The following is a 26,902-nucleotide window of genomic DNA, read 5'->3' as shown; positions in this document are numbered from 1 at the left end:
CACTTCCTAAAGTCTTGCTGTCCTGGGATGGTGTCCTACTGTCTACTTTTAGAACAAAGGCTTAATTTCAGTATTTTCTGAAGTGACTCATGGGTTAGGTATGTTTGATTTTTTAAAATGCATTGTCAAACAGATACACAAAATATCAGTAACATTGCACTGACAGACTTCCCTCTTCACCTTGCCCCTGCATCTCTGCTTGTCACTCTGCCTTTTCAGACCGCGTCTAGTACTTGGCTTAAGACTCTTGGCCGTAGGAAGATAAGGACACGATGCAGATCAGACAAACAGTAGTTTCACAACCAGGACTTATTATGACAGAAGGATGTGACGTTTCTCACCCCAAATTAGCTGCACTGAGCTTTCTGCTGGCCTCACGCCAGTTTTCAGTCTGGGCTTTTGAGGCGCCACCGGCTCGTTTTTTCCTCCCCCGCCCCCCCCGCCCCGCAGCCGGCGCCACGTTGCCGTTACGTGTTCTTCCCTCCCGGCCAAGGCCCGTTTCCCGCCGCTGACTCAGCCTGCCCAACCGGCGCAGCCCAGGCCGGCAGCTGAGCGTTTCTCAAGGCCCCACCCGCTCAGGCGAGCGCTGCCGCGCTCACGGCTGACTGGGGCGAGGCGGCCTCTAAGGCCCAGCCGCCGGGCTGCGCCTGGCCCCGGTCCCCAGCGGTGCAGCCGGGGCGGCCTCCCCCGGGCCGCGGCCTAAGGCCCCATCACGCCGTTAAATTACCGAGGCCGCGCGGGGACAACGGCAGCGCCGCGCGGCGCTAACGCCCGCCCCCTGCCCCCCCCTCCCCCCCCGCACGTTCCCGCCCGGACGTTCTCCTCCACCAATCGGAGCCGCCGTTCGGCAGAGGGGGGCGGAGCCCGCCCGGCGCGAGGGAGGCGGGCGGAGCCGGTGCCCGCCTCAGCCGCCCCGCTGCCCGTTGCCGCCCGGCCCCCGCTCCGCCCCGCCGCCGCCCGGCTGCGCCCCGTCCGCCCGGCCGGAAGGATGTGCTCCCGGAAGTTCCGGTGCTGCCGCTGTGTGGGATAAACAGTAATGGCGGAGGCGGTGGCTCTGGGAACAACGGCGGGCGCCGCGGCGGCCGCGGCCCTGGGAACATCCGCCGCAGCGGCCGCGGGAGCGACGGCCGCGGCCTTCGACTTCGGGGTCGTGCCGCCGCCCGTCGTGGGGCCGGGAGGAGGCGGCTGGACCAAGCAGGTCACTTGCAGGTACGCGCTGTCCGCAGCTGGGGGGGAGGGGCGGTGGCGGTCGCCCTTCCCCCCACCCCGTGGCCGTTTCCCTCAGCGCCGCTCCCCTCCCCTCCCCCCCCGGTCACGTACGCGCAGCGCGCGGCCGCAGCGCCCCCCCCCCTCCCCCCGGCCCACCCCGCCCGGCGCCTTGGCGGGGGGGGGGGGCGGCCTGCGGCAAATTGCGCAGCTGGCCGGGCCGCGCCGCGCCCTGCGGCGGCTCCCGTCGGAAACCGGTCGCGGCGGCAGAGCTTGGGGGGAATGTAGTGTGGCGGCGGCGGCGGCCCGTTGCCGGAAGTACCGGCTGGTCTCGAGCGCGCTCCGGGCCTAGCCTGCCTGAGCCGGACCCGCGGGCGGGGGCGGTGCGGGCTGTGGCCTTTCTTCTGCCCCTGCCCTATGGGAGGGTGTTCCCTGCGGCTCCGCCGTGCAAATGGCGTGTGGCTGCCGTCCCCTTGCCGTGCCGGGGAGGGGGTTGGAAGCGTTGCTGGCTCCTTGTGAGGTGCCGTGGGCCACTATTGTGTGAAAATGTGCCCTCAGTGGTCGAGGTGAAGAAGACTGTAGAATGGAAGTCCTGTAACCGCGTTCCAGAAAACGCGATGAAGCAGGAAATAGGAAATGATTTAAGTTCTTGTCCGTTTGAATAAAAATTCAAAAAATGGAAAGGAATGTGTGATTGATATAGCAAGAATAATTTATTAAACCAGGGGATGGAAATACATCATGATAGACGGCAAAATGTAAGGAGTGCTGCTACTTGGTGTTACGTTAAGATTCTATATGCTGTGTCATTTTCTATTTGTATTTTCCTTTAAACTGTGTTTCTGAGAAATCTTTTATATGGGATTATGCAAGTCATGCTGCATGTTGTAAAGCTTGCCAGGTGGACTATTTTTAAACTTGCACTGCTGGCCTGTTTGCAGGCCGAAAGGAATCTGAGCCAGTTTTTGTGAATATAGAAATATATTAGTTTATATGAAAGCAGGTGGTAATCCAAGGTTAGCATCAAGGAGCATCTCCTGATTTTTTTTATTTATTATTTTGATTTTTTTATTTAAATAAAATTGTAAGTTACATTTAACATAAATATGTTTCTGGACAAATTCCAAGTCACTTGGAAGCAAAAAGGAACATCCCTTGGGCAGAAGGGAAGAAGCTCTAGATCTGGATGTGAGATCTAGATCTTTTCTGCATGTTTTTCCATTTGTGCCAATTGCAGGTTCAAACAGCAGTACTAAGAACCGTCGCTTGGTTTTCACGGGGAGCTTGCTTGCTGTGTCTCTTTTGTGCTGTTGAGTATGCCCTGCAGTATTTAAAGCACTCCTGTTAACTGTTGATCACTGTTTATTTTGGTTAATGCACTGTTAACGTGTCCATTTGAGAAGCACCGTTTCTCAGCTCTCTCTGAGTACTTCTGCATACAAAGAGTTTTGCCTGTGAATAACCGGGTTAATATTTGATTCATGGCAGTTAAACATAGGCCAGTGATGAGGAAATGCCCGGGAATGATGCTGAGCTCAGCTTTTAAGTAAGCTACAAGGGTATAGGTTAATGCTCCTTCTATGTAGATTGCCTCATTATTTCTGAAGATCGAAAGGCTCAATTTGGTGAAATGGAGTGCTGAGAGATATATATACATGTATTTCTCGGGTATCAGACACAATCGATCAATTTATTGAAGGCAGTGACTGCTGTAGTACAGAAGTAGTCAAGTTCATCAGGGTCATGCAGTGCAGTGAGTCTGTCTAATGAATATATTTATTTGCAAACACTCAGGACTAGTGGGAAGTTCAAGCTACTCTTTTGTAATGGTTAATGTGCTTTAATGTGAGCTTAAACAAAAATGAAGTCTCAGCTTTAGACCTGACAAACCTCCCCATTCTTTGTTCTTTTTGACTAATCCTCCCAGTTACCCCATTGCTTGCTTGCTTATTTACTTATTTTTAGTGGGCCATTCAAGTTGTAGGGAGACTAGCTTTCCTCAGACTTTTAAGTGAAATTAACAATTTCTACTTGAGCCTCTGGGAATGTGTGATAAGAATTTTGTTTTCCTAAGTTTGGTTTCAATAGGATGTATTTATATTCAAGAAAATATATTTCTTACTAGTAAATCTTGTTTTATCTTTGTAAAAGACCTTGAGAATTTAACTGTGAGATGAAGGGGTTGAATTTTGAAATGCAGGTTTTTATTATAGTACCTAGAGCAGTTTCTGTTTTGAGGAGCACTGCACAATTCTGTTTGTTCCTAGGCTTTATTTGCTTGAATCGTCACATGGGTGACAATAAATGCTGCCTGAAAAACTTCTAGGAGATAGTAGTCTTTTCAGTGTAAGTACTTCACACTCGTGAATGGTGTGAATACTGCTGTTTTATCACCACTGCAAGTTTTAGAGTTGGTAGAATAAGTTCTTGCTGCTCCTTTCAATACCTGATACGATAAATTGGTTGGCTAATGAGTATTACTATGCCAGTGTGAGATCCTTGGGATGGATGATTGATATCTTGGAGCGAGACACACAATGACTAAGATGAAGGACTTTGATTTCTCGTAGACATCTAGTTTTGCAGATGCTACCCTTCTGCTTTTCTTGCAGCTAAAGTTGAGAAGTCTCAGGGTGAAACGTAGGAATTCATCATGCTCCTTAAGAAATGATGAAATGTAATTTTCTTGCATTGCTTCTGTGGTTTAGCAGTTTTCGAGGCTTTTGTGGTGTGTAATAACTTATAATCTTTTAATCTGGAATAAACCGCAGGGAAGTAAAACTGTAATTCATAACTACTTTTTATTTAATATTCTGATCCTTTTGTTATTGATATGTTTGAAATAAGAAAAAAAATGGTGATCCTTACCAAGCTCTTCTGTCCTTGCAGTTTCACATGGATGCGTGGTTGTATTGAGCAGTGGTATAGCCAATGTTTTTTTTCCAAAGACTTGACACTGTTAGGTCCTGATATTTGTGTTTTCCAGATGTCATGCAGTAATAGTTAAGGTCATCAAGTTGACATAAATAGATTACATTTCACTTGTTTATTTAATAACTGAACATAAATAAACCCCTTAGCAACTAATTGATGTATTTTGAGAGTTGTCTACATGTTTGTATCCTCGCTGTTCTTTCTAAAAACCTAGATCAGGTATTTATCTGTCTTCTAATGTGAAGAATCTGAATCAGCAAAGTATGCCTCCTTAATTCAGTGCAACACTAGTGATAAGATGTGGAACACAAACCTTTTGTATTTCCCCTTTCTTAGTTGCTCTGTCCTGGATCCCCTACTAGCTTTTTGCTGAAGGAAGTTCTGGAGAAGGGGGGACAGGGAGGTAGATGCTATTAAGACTCACTTTTTTTTCTTTTCCCTTTTCTCGAGGTTACTAACTCATGTAGAATTTCATCAGCCACTCATGTGGCTGAACGCCCACGTGCTGTGCTAGAACAGCGTGCCCCGCTACCTTCTTCCCTGGGAATTCTCAGTCTCTGTATGGCACCTGAAGAAGCTAATGGATGTAGTTTGCTGTTATCCTGAGGTTCCCTGTCTGCCAGTCACAGCAATGTCTCCGTTTTTGAATGGGGTCTGTTGCTGGGTGTGAAACTCTAATTCAGCAAAACCAGTAGTTTAATAAACAAAATGGGGTTAGCTGAAAGCAGAATTAAGTGGACCTGAAGTAAAGAACAAACTGTACCTGAATAAGCAAACCTCTTGTGAGCTTCAAAAGCTGTGGAAAGAAGTATGGTGTATTGATTTCACTAATAGGATTACAGGGTAAAGACTTAGTATGTAGAAGGAGGCATCTGAAAGAAGCTGGTATGTCTTCGGGATTTTAGACTGCAGTTACATGTGTTTAACACTGCATTGCCTTTTTGATAAAGGCATTGCAAATTCTTTTTCTCTAGCTTATGGCAAGTAATAGAAGTAATATTATTCTAGCAGTGGAAAACAAAATCTTCAGTAGATTATTAGACTTTAAAGCATCATGGAAATCAAGGTCGTTGAAAGCTGGATAAACTTGAAAATTTTAAGTGTTCTAGTAAATTAATTGTAGCACTTTTAACATCTGACTTCTCTTCCAGGGAGCTGCAGAGATTAGCTTTATGGCCTTGGACGAGTGTTGTCTCTATATGTTTCCAAAAAATGCCCACCAGATCTTGTCTACAACTTGAGACCTTTGGATGTGCAAAGCCTGATTTCTATGACCTTTTATTAAGTACCCCGTGCAAATCAGGATCTGCTATTTTGATGAAGGCATCCATGAGTTGAAACGTTTTTCAGTGATAAAATACCAATGCAGGCAATTATTACTTCTGGGTGGTTGTTCCGTGTGTTGGTATCACTCATGTTTTGCACAGTCATGCAATGAACCGAACTGGGGAGATGATCTGGGTTTGGACCCCGATGAGTCCGCTGGTCTTATTCCCCATGCAGCCTCACCAAATTATGCTAGTATATCTGAACAGGAAAGACATAGAGCACTGCTGCCAGAGTAAGTGCTTTTTGGATGACGGCATCATAGACACTCAGAGAAAATCCAGTTATATACTTGTCTTGATCTAATTTTACTTTTTCGGATGAAATTATATGTATCCTCTGACTACTTGACAGAATGCAAATGTCAGATATCCTTCTATGTGTCACTGAGTGAGGCAGGTAACTCATGTATTTCTCAGTTTTAAGGATCCTTTTTTCCTGTGACCAGGAACAAGAGGCTGGTATTGCTGTTGTGTAAAGTTACAGTTAAATTGAATACCCTGTGTCTGTAAAGATGCTGTCTGACAGAAGTTTTGTTACCTTTCACCAAAAAAATGCACTCTTGTTTACTTTTTGACATGACCAAAGCATATTTTAGCCAAATACCGCAATTTCATATGTAAAATGTTAATTTTTTTATGACCTTAAAGTAAAAAAAAAATCTCTGCCTCTTGGGGGGGGGGGGGGGGGGGGAGAGGGGGAAGGAAGTTGGTGTAATCCTTAGAGAACTATATTTTTCTCTCCTCCCACTCCAGCCTTCTTGTTCAAATGATGCTGAGTTTGCTGTGTAGGATTGCAGGCCTTTAAAAGTGACGTGTGAATTAAATTGATCTTGTGAGTGTTCCAGGCTTGGTTTTTTAGCGTTTATAGCCTACCATATTGATGTAATGAATTGTGACAACTCTCAGAATTACACAGAATCTGTATTTGCAGAGGACTTCTAACATAAGCTGGGAAAGAAGGAAAGGGACTTGGAGCTCCATTTTCCGCTGTCTAACAAGCAGTGGGAGAGCCTAATTTTGAGGCTTATGTATTTAGGAGAAGTTATGTTGACCAAGTACTTTCTAACACAAGTCCTCACTTCAGGCTGGTGCCTTTCTCTTAGTCACTTACTTCAGCTGTAGTGGTGTCCCAACACTTTGTTGGCTTAAGTAGCAGTGTAGCTGAGCAGTGATCTGATCTAGATTAAAAATAACCATGGGGGCAGCAGAAGGAATTTCAGGTTACATCTGAAGCCATTTCCTGATCTGAGTCAGCAGGTGGCTGTGAAATCGGGTGCCCCAACACATGGGGGAAGCAGTGCTGTGTGGAAATAAGCAAAGGGTGGAGATAACTTGTTAAAAAGCAAATGTTTAACAACATAAATTACTTTTTACCCAATTGGTGTGACTCCCATTTCTTAAAAGCAAGCCAGAAATTCCAGTTAAGTTCTGGTTCCACGAGTTCGTGGGTGGGTGGGTGGTGGATGTTTTGGTGGTTTGGGTTTTTTTTTTCTTCTTTTTGTTAACAGTGTAGAGTGCTGGTTATGGAGTGTGGGGTTTTTTGTTTTGTTTGTGCAACACCCTCTTCTGTGTGTGTGCTGGCATAGCTGTTTGTGCAGCCACCTGGCAAACCTGACTAGGGTACTCATCTCTGGGGAGGATATCCTGCAGAGCCTCATCTTGGCCTTACACCACTTACTTTTATGTAGGACCACATTTCTTACCTGGTTACTATGCAGCTACAGTGTACAGACAGGTGATTGTTTTGAGTGTGAATTGCAGTCTGATGGCAAGTGTCAGCTGGTGGTTTATAAAACCACTTGGATTTTTTTGTACCTTGAATACACCACTGGTTTTGCACATGGTGGGTTATCGGCCCTCTTAAGATTCACCTCAGGTTTTGATATATCCCTAGTACTGGATTACAAATGTAGTTCTGCTTATGTCATTTGGTGAATTGTTCACTTTGATTTATCTGACATCTTAAAAATATAGCAGACTAAGTGCCTATGCGCAAGTTCATGCAATTCAACAAGTTGACGCCTTTTAAGTTTAGGAATATCGACTTGAATGTGCTGTTTTGTGAAGAGCTATCCTAATCTTAGTCTGGCCTGCTGAAAGATGATCCTTCTGTCTCTTGTGCTGGCTGCACTGCTGCGTGGCTACGCGGTCAGCTGGTTGGAGGACCTGGGTCTGTGGGCTGCATAGTTGTGGCAATACCAACGCAAAGCGGTGGAAGTGTGCAACAGGAGGAGGGCAGCACTGCCCCTTTCAGCAGCAAGATGGGCTTAGAAGGGTATAATCTGCTTGCCAGTCTTCCCTCAAGCGGTGTTTTATGTGAGACCTAAGCCCCAACAAATTTTCTTGTTTACTGGGTTTTGATACTTTCAGTGAGTTAAGAGTTTGCAACTTGGTGTCTGGCAGCCAATGCTTCTCTTTCTAAACTGAAGTGTTGGTAAATGTATTGATGGATTCAGTTCTAACGTGGGTTTGTTGGGGTTTTTTTTCTTTTTTTCTTGGGTAATACTTCAACGTGGATTGGGAAAGATGAACTTAAACTTGTGTTTTCAGTTGTGTTTTTGATGTGAACATACTGAGTCTGAATAGTTACGGTGCCTTGAACTTCAGGAAGCTTGTGTCCTCTAGGTTAAAATTTAAAACAAATTGAAAATGACTGTTCAGTTTTCTTGAATAGCTGAATTTAAGGATGCTCAATTAAACTTGCATTACTTGACATGCTAAAATTTAGTAAACTGTACTCAAAAGCTTTGAAACTGTACAGTTCTTTCAAGACAGGCAGCACAGTATTGAAGCAGGGTGGTTCTACTGATTATTTGGTTCCTATGGCAAAAACTAATGTGTGTGTTTTGTCAGATGTCATTATCTATCACAAACATGTTTTGCATTCTTGGAGAGGAGATTACTTCTGATTGAATTAGTTACAAATTCAATATAGATTTAAGTCCTCAGGAAACTTGTTTAGGGTGTGGCTGACTGATTCTTGGATTCAGTAGTGGGCTTCTCTAAGGTTTTTGTTGGTGTCAGAACACAGGAGCTGCAAGTAAAACTTTGTCCCCATCTACTTGTCCAAGATGCTTTTTGCTCTCTGTGTCATAGCCCAGGATAAAGTTGGCTTTGCAGGTTTTTTTCAGGCTTTTGTAAGTGGAAGTCCCTAAATGTGCAGTGCAGTTCACTGGAATAGCTAAGGCTTCATCTTTTCTCAGATGTTCTTATTTGTATGTTTATACTGGGACATGGTCCCATGAGTCGTTAGTGCTGTTCTTAATTCAGCATACCCTGATTTATAGAATAACTCGTCATCCAAATAGTTTGTTTACAGCTTCAGTGCTTCTCCTTAATTCACAGTAATCTTCTGTCTTACAGATATTTCATGCATGGAGTTTGCAAGGAAGGAGACAACTGTCGCTACTCCCATGACCTCTCCACTAGTCAGTCTGCCATGGTGTGCAGGTATTATCAGCGAGGATGCTGTGCTTACGGAGATCGTTGCAGGTAAAGAAATGCAGGTGACCGTCCTGTAGAGGAGTGATTTCACTCTGAGTCCCTGAGTAGAGAGCTCACAGAAAGGCAATAAATCTTCAAGTGTTTTCCTCTTTCATTGCAACTTCAGAAGTTTATAAAAACAGCTTTTTTCCACAAACTGCCTTCTTTTGCTAAATACTATAGTGTTTGATTTGCTATGCAAAGAAATAAGCAAAGACAAGGAGGGAAGAAAACTGGTTTTCATAAAACTGCTGGTTGTCAGGGTGTGTGTGTGTTTTTGTTTGTTTATTAATAACATGAATAGATGAATTAATTGAAATCTGAGACTACATTCAGACTAGCTGAACTGATGGAACTGACTGACATTTGGTAAGTGGTCATAAAAGCCTGAACAGGTAAGAATTTTTTTTTTTCCCCCAGAGTGTGTGTGTGTCTTCAGGAATTGCTACTCTGACACTTGAACTGCCATTTTGGAAAAGTAACTGGAGCGTAGTCATGTAGGTGCTAAAATGTTGCTTGTACAAAATAGCCCTACATTATGAAAATATAGTATGACTTAACCTATACCTCTAAAATTATTAAAAAAAAAAAAAGAAGTGTGAAGAAAGGAAATGGATGCTTTCCTAGTGTAACAAAGCTGTACAAAGGCTTAGGGGTGTTTGCATCATCTTAAGTTCACTTTATTAAAATTTATCAGGAGTTTTAACTTTCTGTCTTGTTGCAGCTCTAATGCATGATTAAATATTTGCATCATGACTTCATATGGTAGTTCATAGTTAGCTTTACTTTCATGTTTAATATATGGTTACTATGTATAAGAAAGATAGCAAAAATAAGCCTCTCTAGCCTTCCATCTGCCCATGTTGCTTTCTTGATCATGTAGATCAGTGGTCTCCAAACTTTTGATCATGTATGCCATCAGTGAAAAATTTTTGAGCACACCCCCCAATATATCTATATTTATTTATAGGTGTTATATATCTACTACTGTACTAATATATTATGTACATTAAACATGCACAAAAATAAGAATTTAAAAAAGGATGTAATAAAGATGAAATATTTTTATTAACAGTCCAAACCCACTTTTGCTCTCACCCTTATTACTAATAATATTTTTTACTGACAATAGTGTTGACTGAATATGTGTCATTTTTACAAAATATTAAACTAAGATTTTTTTTTAATACAGCAATTTGAAAGTCTTGTTCTAAGTTAGTTTATTTCAGTACTTATGTTTCATGGCTGTCATAGCTGGAAAAGATCTTTCACAAAGATACGTAGATCCTAAAGGAAGAAGTGTGTTGTTGACTGCACTTACTAATGCATGATAATAATTTTTCAATCCTATCCACCAATTACGCAAAGATTTTTGTTAAAATTCAGCTAGTAAATTTCCATCTTCCCTGATGTCAATCAGCTTCTTGCAGACTAATTGGAAGGTGTTGCATTTTTATATTTTTTTTACAAACGGGTCCAAAACTCACTGAAACTCTTTGTTTGGAAGACTTTTAAACATGTTAAAACTTGAAACAGATTTCTCCAAGTGTACAAGATAGGACTTTTTTTATAGTTGACACGCTTGCATCATTTTTGGCAACATAATCGTGGAAATGTTTCGGAACAACCATTTTCAAAATGTTGTCTCCATACCACCAGCTTCTTTCAAAAAGCAGTTACTTGTTCTTAAAATGTCACTTTTACCTTGAAGGGACAGATTAAGCGTGTTTACATTTTTTTAAAAAATATCTGCTAGGTAGCATTCTGCTGGTGGTGACTTGCAATCATGGAAAAGGTCAGCAAATTTGGAACACTTGTCTTTTTGTCAAAGATGAGTTAGGCGCTTTTTTTTTTTTTTTACAACTTTTAAGCACTTTACACAAGATAACCAGCAAATGTCTGTGTGGTACACAAGATTTTCATGGTTGCTCTCCATCTCATAACAAAGTGTTGTAAAGATTCAACTACTTAAAGGTCTTGATTTTATAAAATTGACCATATTATGACACTCTGAAGTGCTTTGTGTGCTTCTGGCTCCATCTTTGCTACAATGTCTTGCCTATGAATGATACAGTGAGTGAATGAGTGAATTTCTGGTGTGGTGCTATCTCTGTAATCTTACCCTGGAATTTTTTTTTTTAATACTAGTCAAAACGACGACTCCATCAGTGGTTACACTTGAACAGTTTTTCCATAAAACGTTTTCATTAAAGAAGTGATTTACTGTTAAGAATACATCTCCTTCAGTACATCTTTTTGTCTTTATTAAAGAAGTAATTTGTTGAGAATATATCTCTTTCTGTACGTCTTTTCTTTAGTGGCTCACAAAAAGCAGTTCTTTGTGTATATCATTATTGAAAGAGAATCCATCAAATATAAGCTGAGACACATTAGAAACATTTGTGCTGTCATCCAGTTGTACAGCAAACTTCCGACACTGCGACATTTGTTCTAATACTTGTTTCTTCAGATCTTCAATAGTATTTTCTATGCGTTTCCCAACAGTATTTGCTGACAAAGGAATGTGTTTTACTTTGTCACCATATTGTTTTCCATGTGTTATTTCAGTCACTTTAACCACAGCAGGAGGAACAAGTGGTCCAATGGTATGTGGCTTTTTGTCTTTCACTATTATGTAAGAGGCCTCTAAACATTTTTTGTGAAGTTTTGTAATATTGCATGACTTGAAACATCTCTGAAAAAATTGTAGAGGTTTGTCATCATGTTCTGGATGTTTAGATTTTAAAGGTCTTGTTAATTGTGATAGCCTCATACTACCATTAGCTAGTATCTCAAGGCAGAATGTACGCTGAGGGCATCGTTAATAAAAGTGGATGTAAATCTGTATTTCAAATAGTCTTCTTGGTAATCTCAATTTATGTATTTCCCCCCCCCCCCCAAGTTCTTGTCAGATCTGATTAGGTTGGCATTGTCTTTAGCTTTACCTATGAAGAGCTCATAGTAGGAGAAGTGTTAGTTCTGACATTTTCTTGTTGTTCGCTTATGCTCACATTATCAGTATTGTCTTCAGTCCATAGTTTATTTGCAGGAATCTTTTTAAGCCACTTTTTTGTTTTGTCAGAGTTAGTTTAGGTAAAACAACATAATATAATCTGTCAATCCATTTAATTGGGCATAAATAAACTGCAGTGTGTTGAAATACGCTGAAAATGAATGAACAAATGAGAGTGCCACTGTCAACCCTGCTGCATGGTGGAACACCCGCTCCTCCTTCAGGACACCTCGCACATACCATACATGGGACCCTCTGAGATATGGACTGAGTGAGGACACCGCTGTCAATCTGTATATTAAATATTAGTGAAATGTAATTTCTTGGGGTTTTAGGGAAAAAAAAAATGGCAAGAAGTTCTAGTATTTTCTTCCTGCACTGCAGTGGATTGTCTTGTGCACCCCCTAGGGTGCATGCATACCACTTTGGAGACCACTGGTGTAGAGGTCTGAAGGCTTGACTTCTAAGTTTGTGCTTCATAGCTTCCTTAGGGTTTCAAAGCTGACATTTGGTTGGGAGCATCTCTGTAATATGCAAGAACTGTGACACTTTGTTTTCAATCTGACGCAAGGTAAATGAGTCACAGTTGCTTAAAAGTTTTGTATGATCTCGAAAAATTCCCTCCCTTTGTCCTTGAAATTAGTCAGCAAATACCTAAGACTTCAAAGGTACAACTGTAATTTATTTTCCCATGTAGTCTACTAGTTGCTGGAAGACAGATTTTTGAGGGAAATGGCGCTTTCCTGTTGTGTTTGGGTGGTAGGGATCAAAGTGTTCTGAGCACCATTTTCCACAGTAAGTTGAAAGAGGCATTAGAAACTACTACAGTTCAGTGTAAAATGTGAATGAGGGAAGATGCTCAGATACAGAAGAATCACTTACGTTGGTGGGGATTTCTGGAGCCTTGCTGAAGGCAGAGCCAGTTTAGGTCAGGCTGCCCAAGGCATTGTCCAGTCAAGTGTTGATTATCTGCAAGGGTGAAGATTGTACAGCCTCTCTGGGCACCCATGTCAGTGTTTGACTGTTCTCACAGTGAATTTTTTCCCTAATATCTAATTGTAACTTCCAATTTCGGGCTTGTGTCTACTGGCTCTCATCTATTGCTGTACCTCTGAGAAGACTCTGGTTGCATCTTTCCTGTGGCTTCCCACAAGGTAGTTGAAGACAGCAGTATCTGCCCTTAGTCTTCTCTTTTTAAAGCTGAATGGACTTGGACTAATTTATCTCATTCAGTAATACTGCACATGCATAATAGGTGCGTCACCAGTTTTGGACATAACTGAAGTTCATTCTATGTAAGTTAAGAATTGTGCATGCTGCTCCATTTCCTCCAAAATCATGGAGTACCTTCTATTTCCTTAAGCAATGCTGACAGATGACACAAGTGGAAGCATGTCTCTGTAAAGGGTCATCAGTGACTTTTTCTTCCAAGCAGTTTCTAGGTCCTTCTTCAGAACAGCATGTTTATATCTTAATCAGTTTATTTCCAATCCCTTGGGCTGCTTTATGGAGGGCTTTTTTTTTTTTTTTGTGAAGAGTTGACATGATGTGTTTTAACTTTTTAGATATGAACACACCAAGCCACTGAAACAGGAGGAAGTGACTGATGTGAATCTGGATGCAAAAATTTATCCCTCAGTATCCTCAGACTTCGCATCGCTCCCTGAAACAGTTGAAGAAATTATTGATGAGATAGAAGATGAAAATATAGATCTGGCAGCTGCAGGAGTAGGTGCTGAAGACTGGGTGAATGCTGTTGAGTTTGTTCCTGGGCAGCCATACTGTGGACGTGGTAAGCTGATCACGGGTTACTAGTAAATTTGTGTCATGGGTCAACAACTTATATGTAGTGCATTTATTTTAATGCTTTTGGTTTTGTTAAATACAGCTGTTCGTATTTATTAATCACTTCAAGTGATCTGTCCTTAAGTTATGCTTGAATTTTCTGATGTGAATAGTCGGACTGTTCCACATCAAGTTACTACTGCTGTCCTGATGTTCTGAAACCAGGTATACTTAAAGACAGTCTTTGCATAACTGGCTTCTTGTTACGGCTCTGAATGACTTGGTGAATCTCCTTCTTTGAAGCTTAGTTTGCATATATGATGGAAGAAGTAAATACTGGTGCTGCAATTTCATGTCACTGCTCTGGAAAGATAACCTGCTGCCTTTGTTTTTTGGGGTTTTTTGTTTGTTTGTTTGGGGTGGGGTTTTTTGCAATCTTTCAAAGGTTTTCCAGTGGAGGTACAGATTCCTGTAGAATGAATTGAATCCTAATGCTTGCTTTCATGAATCCCATGGCAGTTCAGAGGCTGAAATTTATTCTGGTTACCTTTCTGAGACTTTGACTTCCTAATACTGTGACAGCTCATGTTGAGAATGAGATTGAAGCAGCTCGTCATATGGGACCAGATCTGCTTTCCCTGCAGAAAGATAGCACAAAGACTCAAAATTTAAGTGAAAAGTAGGCTGAATGTGTTTACTTTAGCAGAATTTCCAATATTTGTCACTCTAAAACTGAAGGCTTACGGCCGTGAGTACTCAAATAGTTGTTTGAATCCAAAATGGACACCTTGTGTCCAGAAGAGTCTGAAGTACAGTGCTCAGATACTTCTTTGTCTCCACAGTACTACTCAGATTCTCAGATCTGGAAGGAGGAATTACCTTCTTGGTGTTACAGGGTGCTGCTGGGGTCTGTTCTGATCTGATTTGAGGAAGGGAGTGGTTGAGCAACATTAATGTTTTGCTAGCATTGTTGAGAAGTTTGATTATGGAAGTGTTCGGTGTATCTGTGACTTGAGTATAGTCCAAAGGAATGACAACTTGTCTTCTACCTTTTAATATGTCACCTTACTGTCATAAAAGACAGCTTCTGTGTTCATTGAGACAAAGAATCCCTTTTTAAAATCTTCTAATCAAAATAGAATCATTTAGATTGGAAGGGACCTAGATTTCATCTAGTCCGTTTCCTGCTCAAAGCAGGGTCAGCTATGTCAGGTTGCCAGGGGCTTTGTTTAATTGAATCTCTGTCCTCAGAGATGTTCAAAACAGCATAACCTCTGGGCAACCTTTGCAGTGTTTGACTTCTTTCACAAGGAAGAACTCCTTCCTGGTATGTAATTGGATTTTTCCCTGCCTCAGCTTGCCTTCTGTCTCTTGTCCTGTGCACATCTGAGAAGAGTCTGGCTGTGGGTTTTGGGGTTTTTTCTGTTGTTGTGGTTGGTTGGTTGTGGTGGTTTTTTTTTTTTTCCTCCCCCCTATACCTTTCTGTTAGTTGAAGATAGCAATAAGATCACTTCTTAAACTGAACAAGTCCAGTTTCCTCAGTTTCTCTTCATGTGTGTCAGTCCCCTTAATGGCTGGGTGGCCCTCCACTGGAATCAATTCATTGCTAGTTTGAACAGCCAGAGATCTTTTAGATACACCTACTCCTTATAGGAGAGCTGGTGCTTTCTCCTAAATTCCTGAAGTGTAAGACCATTTCATTATACCTTTAATTCACTTAGTTTTGCTTAAGTGGTTCCTTTTTTTAGGGGCTCAGGCTTATTTTTCATGGAAACTCGTAGGTGCCACAGCATTAAGTTAAATAATGTTCTATTCTCTGAATCTTGTTCCAAATTCTCTGGTTTGTATCCTTTGAAATTTGATGTATTTTAACGTACAAACATACTCAGCTGTTTCTGTTCTGAACAGTGCTACATGATGCTAATTCCCATGGTGACTTCTTAAAAGCTGTGTTTTAAAAACTTTACTTTTTTGAAGCCGCTGTCTTTGTTAAGCTATAAAAATGAAGAACCTTGCTGTAGCGATCAGGAGGATGTGTGCAGTGTGTTCCACAGTGTATACTTTAAAGCTTTAGAGGTTATTCTTGTCAAATGCCTGGAGAAATGTACAGGTACTTGGAAACTTTAAAATGGAATCTATTTCTCAAGATTAGCTAGAAGCCTGTGTGTTCTAAATTCTTAGAAACGCTGAAGATTCAGAGTTGGCAGTGTAACCATGTATAGCTTGGGCTGTAATGCTTGTCTTTTACTATGAGACAAGACATTCTGCTAATGCAGATGATTCTTTGATTTGTGACTAAGCCTGATCTCTTGAAGATGACCTCAGGGCCTAGCAAAGACAATAGTGATGATTCTTCAGGTACTCACTTGTTTGATGTACAGATGCACCACATTTCCGTATCTGTTCTGCTGCTACTGCTGCTAAATGTTCTGGAATAACTGAGGGAGAGTAGAAAGGCAGAAATATAAGAGGTACTCTGAACTGGGTGGCTGTTTTCTGCTGCTAAAAGTTGAATGTACTTGATACTAGAAAGTGTGTCCTAGAGTAGAAGCAAGTGGTGTGTGGATTGAAGCTAATGAACTAGGTTTTTTCACTAGTATGAATTTAACTGTGTTGACTGCGAAATGGGCAGTGAGAAGATAGGGATTGGATCCACCTACTGGAGAGTAGTGGTTTTGAAAACAGCAGACAGATTCGTTGAGAGTACATGGTACTCTGTGAGGGATGCTGGATTCAGAACTACTGAGGCAATGGAGTCTTGTGAGTTTCTCTAATCTTGCTTTCAAAGAGGAAGCAAAACTGTAGCAGATACAGTGCAGTAGATACAGGAGGTAAGCATGCAGGGCTTTAGGTTATGGAAGCTGAGATACTCAGAAGTGGAAATACTAATTTAATTTTTATTTCATAGAAATACAGCTCTCACTGAGGGGAAGTGCTGGGACAGCACAGAAGACTGGGACTGGAAAACTAATGTCACTTTTAGCATGTTTTTCTCTTCCATCCTCATACTGTAGAAGTACCCAGAGCCATTATTAAAGACTGACATTCACAGATCTGTATGTTGCTGTCTAGACATCTGGTCACTAAGAACTGGTTGTACTTTTTCATGCAAGGATGGTATTCTGGACTGGGCTGGAATTTAGTAGCTGTACTGTACTTATTGACTTTAGTTGTTGTTGGTGGTGGTTTGTTCATTTTAAGCAACAATTCTATAATCTTTTGTGCCAAGATGCGAAGCTCTGCTCTCTCCTGTGGACCAGTGTAGTAACTAAGTGGGTTTCTAAGTCAATCTCTGGAGGGGTAAGACCTCAAAGCCTTTATTATCAAATAACCTCAAGTAGTAAGTCTTTTGTTGTTTGGGTTGGTTTTTTTTCTTAAATGAACAAAACCCTTACTGAATAAAGTTTTGACAAAAGATATCCTTGAGAGGAGTGCAGGTGGCTCTGGAAAATTTTTCTATTAAGTGAAGCTTCAAACGTGCCTTTTCATTCAAAGTATGCGTTTTCCAGGAAGGTAGGATTGCCTTAAGCAAAGCTCAGCCAGTCCCATTAGAAGAAGTACTGTATAACTTGACACCTTTGAAATTCACCTGTATCTGTCTGTCTAGTAGGCTTCTGCCCATCCATACTGTGGTCTACTAAACTCTCCTTCCTCAGTAAGGGTCAAACAAGATGGCAGAAGTCACGTGGATCAACTAGGTAAAAAATTGTGTAACATTAACTAGAAAAAACACTGGCAAAAATGATAGCTGAGGGACTAGAAACTGACTGGTAGTCGTGATTTTTTTTTTTTTTGTTACTTCTTTTGGAAGTAGAGACCGTGGATTTCAAAGGGAGGGGGAGGAATTTCAGTTAATAAGTACAAATTTTCATATTATGTTCAGCTACTCAGAACAGTAGGTAGAGCCTAGTATATGGTTACTTGTTACTTTTCTTCATTACAGTTCACTGGAACTCATGGGTAATGGAGACTTTTTGGTTGGGAATCTCTTACTGAAAAATGAGCAGGTTGACAGCTGACCTGTTACTCTGTCACTCACTTGCTTTTCAAAAGTATGTTTCTAGCAAACAGACTGATCCAAGATCAGTGTGAGTGACCTCTAAAGTCAGAGATGGTTCAAGAAGCAGACTTGAACTTATTTTGAGAGCTAATATTTTCCTACGCTAATTTTCAATATTTGCTTATCCCCCAAAACTGTGAGCTCTCAGGGACCTGCTTTTTCTTTTTCTCTATATGTCCAAAAGCTAACAGGCTGATATATGCTTATTGTATCTCTTTGCTCCATGGGGATGAAAACTCTGTGAGTGTGCAGCCTCTGATTCTTTTTGAGGAGTAGTCTCTCCTTTACTTTTACTGATTCAAGTATGCCTTTGATCGTTTTTTGCTTACTTCTCCAAATCTAGTGCTCAAACAGCTTATGAAATTTATACTTCCTTATAGCATAGATGACTTTTTACCCTTGTAACAGCTACTGGTTATGTAAATGAAGTTCAGTTGCTGTTCTTCCTGGTGTTTATTCTGAATATAGTAATGCTTTGTTGTTCTCTTGCATTTATTATATCTTCACTTTCAAACTGACTGCTTTTGTCTTGTAACTTTGTTTATCATCCTACTTACGTAATGATTTCAAAAGGCTGTTTGGCTTGTGGTGACACACAGGCCATGTGTTCAAGAGGTGCAGGGAGAACTGTTAAGCAGAAACTGTCTAAATGGGGAAGGGAAATGATACAGATTTCAGTTCAATTTAGAATTAAATAAGGGAATTTACTGAGGATTTTGCAAAACTGATGGCTAGCTTAGAATGCAATGAAAATGCCCTGAATTTCAGTTTCTTAAAGCTACATTTACGTGTCTGACAGGTAGACTGGATATCTGTTTAGGATAGAGTTTCTGGCAAATATCTAGAATAGAGTTAGTTTGAGAGATGTGGGCACAGCTTTTGTATCATTCATACAGATGCATGGGAGTCGAGAAGTGAAAGTCTGTTGTTCCGGCTGAACAACAATATGCTAATTAACCTGCACAGAAAGAACTACTGGTGTGGTGTTTCCATACTAGCGTTTTGTTCTGTTGGATACACCTTTATCACTTCAGCTGTGTAATTTCTGGGGAAAAGCCTGTTAACTTTAGCTGATATGGAATCAATTCTCAAAGCAGTGAGAGACTTGTAACCTTATTTTAATTGCTGCTGAACCAGAGTTTGTATAAAAATGTACTTAAGCTGCTGAGGACTAGTGAGGTTTTTCTAGTGCAGACTTAGCCTGTAAATGGATTTGAATCTGACCACTGAAACCTTGATAGCTTTAGTCTTGTCTGGGCTGAAGGATGAAGAAATTGATTGTGCTTTCTTGAGTGAGAAAATAACTGTTAGTTCAGGTTGAGGGCGTGTGAAACTCGGACTGAAACAAACCTTGGTTGTGTTTATTATTCTCTTTGGATAACTTGAGCAGGGTTACCCAAAGATTACTTTGCATTAAAACAATGTATTCTCCTTCCCAGTGCTCTAAATCTGAATGTATTGCTACTGTCCTCAATTTTGTTCACAGCTGCTCCTTCCTGTGCTGAAGCACCCTTGCAGGAAATGGTGATTGAGGAAGAATACGAAAAGCAGCAAGTAGATGTGGAGATCAAGAAGGAGCTGTGCCCCTACGCTGCAGTAGGAGAATGTCGTTATGGAGAAAACTGCGTGTATATCCATGGGGATGTGTGTGATATGTGTGGACTGCAGGTCTTGCATCCAATTGATGCTGCACAGAGATCTGAGCACATAAAGGTAAGCAAATGACTGTCTGGCGTTAAACAGCTTTAAGTTATTTCTTCCTAGCTCCCCACAATCACTTGTCACCAATTCCCTTTCATTTGAAGATGCATGCAGGTCAGGCAATGAATGACATTCCTGTTGTAAACTGGACTGTTTCCTGTCAGGGCCACATTCAAAAGCAGCTGGGCTTCCTTATCTGTGCTGGGAAAGCAGTCTGCTTAAAGATACTAAAGCTTTGTTCTTTGCCTAGTAAAACTGGATGGTCTTTTAGATTGCCTTTCTCATGTTTAAAAGCAACGCCTGAAGAAAGGAATTTGAACTCTGAATTGATTGTTCCCCACTGTCTGAGCAAACTTGTTTTAGGATACAGATTTTTCAGCTTAATCGTACTCCATTCATTATGCAAAACAGTAGAGTAAAACTGTGCTTAAAAACCTGCTTAGAGTTCATCAGGTGACCAGTTGCCTCTGTAGTCGTTTTCTTTGTCTCTCCTTTTCAGTCTTGCATTGAAGCTCACGAGAAGGACATGGAGCTTTCATTTGCCGTCCAGCGTAGTAAAGACATGGTGTGCGGGATATGCATGGAGGTGGTGTATGAGAAAGCTAATCCTAGTGAGCGCCGCTTTGGGATCCTCTCCAACTGCAGCCACACTTACTGTCTCAAGTGCATCCGCAAGTGGAGGAGTGCTAAACAGTTTGAGAGCAAGATTATAAAGTGAGGCACTTTCCCCTTTTGATTGTGCTTTGTTACTGTGGAAGAACTTAGTAAGTTGTGACAACTTGCAACAGACTTCCAAATGTAGACTGCACAGAGACTGCATTTAATGCATACTAACTTTAGTTTCAAAGTGAAATAACTGTTAGGGATAACATTTACACTCTGATTTGGTTAATGTGGATTAAGTTTGCAAAACTCGCTTAATGGTAGAAAATAACTTTCATTTATTTAGTAGCATGTTGTCCAGTGGTTACTGTTACGGTTATTGTTACTGGTCTTGGACACCCAGCTAGGAATCTGAAAACAGATTAACCAGTTCAGAATGTATGCTGCTTAATTCGTTACCACCTAGTTCATTAATCAGTTGACAAAATATTTCTCCATTTAAAGGCTGTTCTAAAAAAAAACAAAGTTCCAATCAAATAAATACAGAAATCAAACCAAAATAAATTAATTTAACTCTAAAGAAAAAGGAGTCTGTGTGAAGTGTTTTTTCAAGCTTTTCTGAGACAAGCTGACAGCTGTCATTGCCATTGAGTTCTTCAAGAGGAGAGTTTAGGTTATCTTCATGTGTAGGAGAGAATCTAGACTGAAAAGCCCATACAGCAAGTGTGCGGGTACAATACATCTTTAAAGATGGATATATGCCATGACTTGTTATATAGGAGAGAGAGCGCCCTGTAATGTGGAATTTTGCAGCACAGTCTGTTCATTCCCCAGGTCCTGCCCAGAATGTCGGATCACATCTAACTTTGTCATTCCAAGTGAGTACTGGGTGGAGGAGAAGGAAGAGAAGCAGAAACTCATTCAGAAATACAAGGAGGCAATGAGGTATGAGCACTGCAGCCTTTTGTCAAGTTGCGACAGCAGAGATAAAAGCACACCTGGAGAAGAAGGGTGTTGATGTAAAGCCCTCTCACACCTCCTTTCCACCACCACGTGTGAAGTGTGCCCTTGCCTATCTGCCCACAGATGCATGCAACCACACAGTTGCAAAGCTATTCCGGTGTTCTTTGACCTCGGTCTTTCCCTTCTTCACGTAAAATGCTGGTGGTGTAGCCGTAAGGTAGTACGAGCTTGTGCACAGCGAGCCATCAGTGTCCCTATGCATGCATCGACCCACACACGTTGTGTAATACATCATTTCTGCACGTAGGTGTTACACTGACAAAATACCTTCAGCTCCAAATGGTACCTGAGATCCTTTTGGACTACAGGTAAATGCAATTCTGAAGTCTGGTTGGGGTCTGCTGTGAGTAAGGGTTGCGATATTTTCCTTTCCAGCAACAAGCCATGCAGGTATTTTGACGAAGGCCGTGGGAGCTGTCCATTTGGAGGGAACTGTTTTTACAAACATGCATATCCTGATGGCCGCCGAGAGGAGCCGCAGAGACCCAAAGTGGGAACATCAAGTAGATACCGGGTCAGTGCTGCTGGTTTTTTGTCCTTTCTGTACAGAGAGACCACAAGAGGGGTGTGCATGTTATATCAGCTGCCTTGAGGACAGGAAACTTGACTCTTTTTTTTACTTCTGATAGACCTCTGTTATGGTGAATTTGAAGGAGGCGGTGGTCTAAAGTTTGTGAATGCTGGAGGCCAAGATAGAAAGAGTGAATTTTAAAAACTTTCCTAGTACACCAACATACTGAAGTAGGAAGGTTGGGCAGCATTAATAAGGGTGTGTGAGGGTGAATTCTACTGGAGGTCAGTATCTGCCAGAAAGAGAAACACCATTTCTTGCATGTCAAAGTATGCCGGGGGCTGAACCGTCAGCTTCTGGGAGGACTCCTGCCTTGTACCGCTTGGTCACCTGGGGAAATACTTGTGTTCCACTTGCAGGCCCAGCGGAGGAATCGGTTCTGGGAGTTCATCGAGGAGCGAGAGAATGGTGATCCGTTCGAGACCGACGAGGATGAGGTGGTGACCTTTGAGCTTGGTGAGATGTTGCTTATGCTGTTGGCAGCAGGAGGTGACGATGAGCTAACGGATTCCGAGGATGAGTGGGACTTGTTTCATGATGAGCTGGAAGATTATTATGACTTGGATCTATAGCACCTGTCAGTGGAGTGTGGACTGTCATCTTGGCTTCAGGCAGTAGTTATTACCTGTGGTGTTGTGGCAGTGCCTGTGTTTCTCCTAGGCAGGCCGATCAATTCCAGGTGCTGTTGTAATAACTTTTACCCAGGGTCTGTCTCTTCCCATCCCCTCCCACCCCAGGAGTGTTGTTTTTCCTCTGTTTAAACAAATAACAAAAAATAAATCTTTAAAATGTTAGTTTTTGTAAAAATGAATTTAACTGTCAAACAGTTAGCTTAGGTTTGTTGCTTCATCTGTGTACCCAACAGAGTTCACCCAGTTCCAGGGTTAAAGTGTTTACAGGACTTCCACACTCATTTTGAAGAGCCCAGATACAAAAATGAGCAGTGGCCATGCAGTGGGGATGTAAATTGGCTGATGGCCTTTTTTCTGTCTTTGTACCAATATTTCTGACTTCAGGCCAGATACAAATACTCTCTTTCTGGCATCAGCTCTGTTCCAGCCCCCTCATGTACACATCTTCATTTGTGATTTTGGTCTCTTGTTTACTTGCACATTACTATTACTACTGTGTAACCAGAACCAGGTGTGAACGTTCTGGGTTTTTACTGTGTTTAGCATGAAAGGAAAATGTCTTTGTGAAAGGAGAACTCTCTATGTGTATATACAGATAAATGTGGAGTTGGACCTCAAGGATGGGGAGACTCTGTGTAAGTTAAAAGTAACAAAACCATCTTTCATCCCCTCTTGGTGCATGAAGCCTAGCCTCCAATTGGACATGAAACTGGTTTAGTGGTCTCAGCCCAGTCTGTGGCAGTGATCTTAACTATTGCTTAACTTAATAGACGGCACTCCCTAATACACCAGCTCTCTTTCATGTGTATGATTAGGGTTGTCCAGGAGCAGAAATCTGGTTAGCCAAGGTGGGGTCAGAGGAACACCAGAGAGGCCCCTTTAGCTTTATTGCTCTGTAAGTTTTAGAACTTGGTGTAACCACTTAAGCCGTGAGCTTCGCTAGGAAATTGCTGTGCCTCTCAGCTGGTTCAAGGTGCATGTGCCTCTCAGCATCTGAGTTGGGCGGGCTGCCTGGTAAAGCTGTTCAGTTTATGTGCGTTACCGCTTACAAAGGCAGTCATGCAGTTTCTGGCTGTAATTTGCATTGAGATACTACTTTGTCACCAAAGCCCCAGCACAGGAATTTTAACCTTGCATTACATTATTGCTGTTTTTTTTATCGACTTGTGGATGCCCCGTGATCTGTTCTCCTGCTGCTCTTGTCCCTTAGACTGCCTCTCCTTTCACTTTTAAATGGAATGAGAAATTGTTCTGAGGTCTATAATGTATTGTTTTGCAGCTGCCTTTTGTAAGAAGCACTTTTCCCAAATAAAAAAAAGTCAAAAAAATTAAACAAGAAGTCAGTCTGTTCTTTTAAGTTTGAAGCTTCTGTGCTTCAGCTTGATTATTTTTGTGTGTGTGTTTCTGTAAATATAAAGGCATTTATGTCACTTATTCTTAACTCCTGCAGAATTGTGTCACACTAATACAGAATTTTAACTTGATTATAACCTTTCTAGCAAAGAGCCTGTAACATGAGGAACAGAGAGCTGAGACGATTGAACTGTTGAAGGAATATATGGGGCCATTAGTGGGAACAGATGTGGCTTGCTTTCCAAGAAGTTCATTCTGCACTATGGTATTAATTTTATTTGTCCTGAACAAAGTCAATGCAGTACATGTTCTATTGATAGCTTCCTGTCGTAATGCTGTTTGGACAGCAAGTCCGAGCATTGCTACAGGCTGCTTCCTGAGAATCCACATGCTTCTTTAAGCCTATGTGCATTCAGAAAGAAGCATTCTTCTGCAGAAATACATAAAGTTGGAAGTAAACTACTCGAAACCTATTAGATGCTGAGGGATATGACTAAGAAAAGTCTAACTGAACAGTCTAAAACCATCTTTAGTTTGTTCACAATGATTTGAACGTAATTTGCGCAAATGACATTTAAAACTGATACAGGGAGAAACAGAAAAAATGAAAGGTTTTTTAGTAGAACTAGCCTTTCCTCCCCTACATAGTGAACATAAGTTGTTAACATCCTATTGGAAAGCTGCATTCAAACACAAGTTTAACAAAGATGTGTTCTGGTAAGATGGAAAAAGGTAATAAACTTACCAGCCAGAGCACATGCATCAGTTTTCCTTCCTAAGGGGTCAGAAATGGTGTGCTTTACTTTCTGTGTGGGTGTATATGTGGCACAATGGTGGATGCTGCTGCTTCTAAACCTTACTTCTGTACGCATTACAGGGGAGGCTGAGAATACTCAAATAAGTGATTTGCTTTGGTGGAGGCTGTTCTGTCTAGCTGCGAGGTGACTGATGTAGTCGAGTGCATTGTGACAAGTAGTTTCTGTTGATCTCCTGCTTTGAAGTGTGCTGTGGTTCTTGTTCTGCAAGTTAAAAGAACTGCATGCATTTGTCATCAAGCAGTACTGCTGTGTGTCACTTGACTTTGTTCTTTGCTGGTGGTAGGCCTGCTTCTAAGCTTGCTGTTACAATAGGATTCCCACCCCCTACCACCCCAAACTGGAATGACTGAAAAGAGTAGGGACTTCAAAATGAGTAAAGTATGTTAGTAAGCTGCTATGTTATTCCTCTGTAAGAACAGGAATAAATTCATTAGAATTAAGGTGAAATTTTAATGTAAAAATATGGAGGGTGGCAACTTAGGCTGTGCTATGTTTTCTTTAAGCAAATACCTAAGGTACAGAAACTGAAGAGGCCAATGAGAGTAGTGTCAGGGTGAAAAAGATACAAAGACTCCATAAACCTCCACCAGCAAAATCCTGATTTCAAAACAAAAATCTTAAGAAAAAGATGCATGCTGTCACATGAAGTGCCTTGACTTTATTCCCTGTGCAAGAATATATATGTATGGTTTGATATAAAATTTTGCATCTTGTGCTAAGTGCAAAATAAGCATCTGCTGCCCATTCTAGTTGGTCTCAATGTGATCAAGGGAGCAAAGAGCACTTCTTACAACCTCTGCTGCTTTAATTCAAATCGTGATAGCACAAGGTGTATTGTAATCTTGCTGAGGGGATGCCTGGTTCATTTAATGAAATACAAAGTACCTTTTTCCTGTTACAGCAGGTACAAAATAGATTCTGTTTGGAGGATACCATAAGGTATGGGGTGTCTCATGTTTGGAACAAAACTTGTATAGATGGAATTATTAATGCAGCAGCTTAAAACAAGAGGGAATCTGCATGTAGTCCCTTAGGATTGAGATACAAGACTGCTGTAAGGATCAAGTTGCTACAAAGTCAGTTTTACTCTCATGTTCACTTCACATTAGAGAGGCATTACTAATGGAGTTAAATCCAGTTGGTGACCAGTCACAAGCAGTGTTCCCCAGGCTCAGTTTTGGGACCAGTCTTGTTTAATATCTTTATCAATGATCTGGATGAGGGGATTGAGTGCACCCTCAGTAAGTTTGCAGATGACACCAAACTGGGTGGGAGTGTTGCAGGGCCATCCTACCCTCCAGCTGATCAGAGGGACCTGGACAGGCTGGACCGATGGGCCGAGGCCTTGTTGAACCTCATACAGTTGGCCAAGTGTCGGGTCCTGCACTTTGGTCACAACAACCCCATGCAACGCTACAGGCTTGGGGAAGAGTGGCTGGAAAGCTGCCTGGCTGAAAAGGACCTGGGGGTTTTGGTAGACAGCCGGTTGAACATGAGCCAGCAGTGTGCCCAGGTGGCCAAGAAGGCCAACAGCATCCTGGCTTGTATCAGGAATTGTGTGGCCAGCAGGAGCAGGGAGGTGATTGTCCCCCTGTACTCGGTGCTGGTGAGGCCACACCTGGAATACTGTGTCCAGTTTTGGGCCCCTCAATACAAGAAAGACATTGAGGTGCTGGAGCATGTCCAGAGAAGGGCAGCAAAGCTGGTGAAGGGTCTGGAGCCCAGGCCTTATGAGGAGCGGCTGAGGGAACTGGGGTTGTTTAGTCTGGAGAAGAGGAGGCTGAGGGGAGGAGACCTTCTTGCTCTCTACAGCTACCTGAAAGGAGGTTGTAGTGAGGTGGGTGTTGGGCTCTTCTCCCAAGTAGTTAGTAATAAGATGAGAGGAAATGGGCTTAAGCTGTGCCAGGGGAGGTTTAGATTGGATATTAGGAAAAATTTCTTCCCGGAAAGGGTAGTCAAGCATTGGAAGAGGCTGCCCAGAGAGGTGGTGGAGTCACCATCCCTGGAAGTGTTCAAAAAACGGGTAGACGTGGCACTTGGGGACATGGTTTAGTGGGCATGGTGGTGTTGGGTTGACGGTTGGACTGATGATCTTAGAGGTCCCTTCCAACCTTAATGATTTTTTTTTTTTTAATGAAAGTAAAAACTATGAATCTAGCCACCAAGCCAGGAAACATGAAATTAATTATTACTCTCCCCTTAATGGGTTTAGTGGTGGACTTGGTAGTATAGGTTAATGGCTGGACTGGATGATCTTAAAGGTCTTTTCCAACCTAAATGATTCTATGATTATTAAGTTGTAGTTGTGGTGAGCCTCACTTCAGGCAAGCAAAACTAGACAGACTTGGCAGTGAAAACTGTAATAAGCAGTGATATTCATGGACACAGCTGT

At 41.8% G+C, this 26,902-nt stretch overlaps 1 protein-coding gene across 2 annotated transcripts; it reads left to right on the top strand.

The window, feature by feature from the left end:
* The first annotated feature begins 1,036 nt into the window (after positions 1 to 1,036).
* On the top strand, positions 1,037 to 23,652 carry MKRN1 (makorin ring finger protein 1). 2 transcript variants are annotated; one of them, XM_075712443.1, is made up of 8 exons: positions 1,037 to 1,209; positions 8,832 to 8,960; positions 13,530 to 13,756; positions 19,296 to 19,522; positions 20,010 to 20,224; positions 20,948 to 21,058; positions 21,512 to 21,626; positions 22,067 to 23,652. In XM_075712443.1, exons 1-8 carry the CDS (start codon positions 1,037 to 1,039, stop codon positions 22,277 to 22,279), a joined length of 1,410 nt encoding a protein of 469 aa, XP_075568558.1. In that variant the 3' UTR covers positions 22,280 to 23,652. The 2 variants fall into 2 exon arrangements, with proteins under 2 accessions (XP_075568558.1, XP_075568551.1); XM_075712436.1 differs by having other exon boundaries at positions 21,512 to 21,650.
* Positions 23,653 to 26,902: the final 3,250 nt, after the last annotated feature.

This window comes from Pelecanus crispus, chromosome 1 (genome assembly GCF_030463565.1).
Source record: "Pelecanus crispus isolate bPelCri1 chromosome 1, bPelCri1.pri, whole genome shotgun sequence".
NCBI classification, from domain to species: Eukaryota; Metazoa; Chordata; class Aves; order Pelecaniformes; family Pelecanidae; genus Pelecanus; species Pelecanus crispus.
This window is presented reverse-complemented; position numbering and strand designations above follow the sequence as displayed.

Bases quoted from the DNA above. Each gene is read 5' to 3' on its own strand.
- MKRN1 (XM_075712436.1), top strand. From the start codon at position 1,037: ATGGCGGAGGCGGTGGCTCTGGGAACAACGGCGGGCGCCGCGGCGGCC. The intron at 8,961-13,529 runs GTAAAGAAATGC...TTAACTTTTTAG, and splicing joins GCTTACGGAGATCGTTGCAG to ATATGAACACACCAAGCCAC. The intron at 21,651-22,066 runs GTCAGTGCTGCT...TTCCACTTGCAG, and splicing joins GAACATCAAGTAGATACCGG to GCCCAGCGGAGGAATCGGTT.